Source organism: Octopus bimaculoides, unplaced genomic scaffold, assembly GCF_001194135.2.
Source record: "Octopus bimaculoides isolate UCB-OBI-ISO-001 unplaced genomic scaffold, ASM119413v2 Scaffold_138628, whole genome shotgun sequence".
NCBI lineage: Eukaryota > Metazoa > Mollusca > Cephalopoda > Octopoda > Octopodidae > Octopus > Octopus bimaculoides.
Window position 1 is genome coordinate 10,843 of NW_026326038.1, and position 2,817 is coordinate 13,659.

Sequence of the window (2,817 nt, forward strand, 5' to 3'; positions counted from 1 at the left end):
AGTTTTCAAACTGATATTTTAGAGTTTTGTTATTCACTGTTTAAATAGGGAGTGTTTAAGTACAAACATACATACACACACACACATATACATACATATTCCCATACATAAACATAGGGACGTACACACACAAAAGCGGCGAGCTGGCAGAAACATTAGCACGCCAGGCGAAATGCTTAGCGGTATTTCGTCTGCTGCAACGTTCTGAGTTCAAATTCCGCCGAGGTCAACTTTGCCTTTCATCCTTTCGGGGTCGATTAAATAAGTAGCAGTTACGCACTGGGGTCGATATAATCGACTTAATCCGTTTGTCTGTCCTTGTTTGTCCCCTTTATGTTTAGCCCCTTGTGGGTAGTAAAGAAATAACACATAAATATAGGACCTTACACATACATGTTTGCAGAGAAACACAAACACACACATACATGTATTCATTCCCCTGCTTTTTTTTTGTGTGTGTGTATGTACATATGTATGAATATATGTGAATGAATACATATATGTATGTGTTTGTATTTCTCTGCATGTATGTATGTGTAAGGTCCCATATTTATGTGTGTATGTCTATGTTTATGTACGAGTATGTGTGTATGTGTATAAATATGTGTGTGTGTATATATATATATATATATATGCTTTTTACTTTTTTTTTTTTTCTGCAGATATATGTATTTTATTTGTCACTGTCTTACGGCTGCCCATATCGTCTCCTCTATGGCATGGATAGCTGGGGAAATTCTTGCAATCTGAGGAATAAAAAGATTCCCGGTGTCCATTATTCAGGATTAGACACAACACATTTAAGGTAAGACATTTGGTTTTTACATCTCTTTTCTTTACCCCCCCCCCTCCTCTCTCTCTCTCTCTCTCTCTTGGCTATTTCTGTCTCCCTCATTTTGTCTCTCTCTCTCTCTCTCTCTCACTTTTATCTTTTCCTTTTCCATCTCTACCTTTTTGCCTTTGTTTTCTCAATCACTCTCTCTCCCACTTCTCTCTTTCTTTCTTCTTTCTTCCTTTCTTTCTTGCCTTTTCTTTTCATTTTCTTTCTTCCTTCCTTCCTTCTTTTCTTTATTGCCTTCTTATAAATCAGCCCCCATTGGTAAGAAACTCTCAAGAGAGCCAAACAGCAGGAAGTCTTCAAAGAAGAAACCCCCCAACCCCCACCCCAGGCAAGTTTCTCGGCCCTTAACTTCTTACATTCTAAGGAGGCTGTACCACATCCAAGTCATAACTCCTGTGTACCCTTCAGCTGACACTTTTTGGATATCAGACTTGTGCATTTAAACTACCAGGAGATTTCACCTAGTTGTAATTCCTCTCCATTGACTCAGCTTTTAAACTTATACTTTAACCATTTACCATTCAGATTAAGTTTGTCAAATGTGATGCTTATTTATTCACATTTATTTGAATTAGTCATGCATTATCTTGTAGCGTTGAGATTTCAATGATGTGACTGCTTATTTTTAGAATGACATTGTAGGGTAGGTGTGAGAGGTGAGAGGTGGCTAGCTTCACCCTTTAGCATTCAGATTATTACTCTGTCAAATGAAATGCTTATTCACATTGTTTTGAATTAATCAGGCATTACCTTGTAACGTTCAAATTTCATTGACATGATTGTTTTATTTCTAGAATAATATTGTGAAGTAAGTGTGAGAGGCCAGATCTGGCCAGTTTGAACTTAAAACTGGTGGAGATTGTCAATTTAATCCTTTAGCCAGAGATTGTCAATTTAATCCTTTAGCATTCAGATTACTCTGTCAAATGTAATGCTTACTTATTTACATTGTTTTGAATTAGTCATGTGTTATCTCATAGCTTTGAGATTTTGAAAATGCAGTTGTTTATTTTGAAAATGACATTGTAAGATGTGTTACAGGCCGGATGTGGCCAGTTTGAACATAAATCGTGTAGAATATCTTGGCCGGATATGACCAGTTTAAATGCTGAAGGGTTAAAGAAGGAAAGACGTTGGTTGACATGGTAACAGTGAAATGTCATCAGCATCACAGTTACTCACTCAGAGTTACTTCTCTTGAGCCTGGTACTTATTCTATTTTTTCCTCTTTGCCAAACTACTAAGTTACAGACATGTAAACAAACCAGCACTGGCTATCTAAGAATGGGTGACAAACACAAATGCACACACACACACACACACACACACACACACACACACACATGTATTTTCATTTGTCTCTGTCTTTCATTTTGCACCAGATACCTATTTACACATACAAACCAAGGTTCGCATATAGAGGAGACCATCTGTGTGAAGGAATGTCCACGGCAAATAATCAGAACACAGCAAGAGCTGGTGAACTTCACAGAGGTAACAGGTTCAAACCTCTGCCGCTATGATGGTACGGTTTGTCCTACTCTACCCATTGCAGCTACGTGAGTACTGACTTCAAAATTTCAATAAGTGATTACTGCTACATACATGTGTATGTATATATGTATATACTGACCAACTCCTTTCTCCCTTCCCCATTTTCACACACACATACGTCAAGATCACCAGCATTCTATCTCCCACACACACAGCCCCTCGTTCTTTGATCACCGTTCTTTCTCCCCCTTTTCTTAGCTCTCCTGTGAAAAAAAATCTCTAACTTCCGGTCAGCCATTACTATGATTAGCCATTACTATGATTGACCACTGACTGAACACTATTCAATTTTTTTTCTCCGTGTTTTTCTCCTTGTCTCCGTATTCTTTCTGTTGAAGAACGTAGCTCGAAACGTCAAAGTCTTTCCGTATTCCCAAGCGTCATACTAATACATCCTTTTGTTGTTTACACCACTTGTCCTC

General features: G+C 38.0%; 1 protein-coding gene across 2 annotated transcripts in view; it reads left to right on the top strand.

Moving 5' to 3' along the window:
- The window catches only part of LOC106880879 (choline transporter-like protein 1), a 31,049-nt gene that overhangs the window by 1,765 nt on the left and 26,467 nt on the right, over positions 1 to 2,817 (top strand). For both annotated transcript variants that reach the window (XM_052978242.1, XM_014931035.2), the window contains exons 2-3: positions 663 to 805; positions 2,224 to 2,400. In XM_052978242.1, coding sequence (XP_052834202.1) covers positions 663 to 805; positions 2,224 to 2,400 — 320 coding nt within the window. The remainder of the gene's footprint in view (positions 1 to 662; positions 806 to 2,223; positions 2,401 to 2,817) is intronic.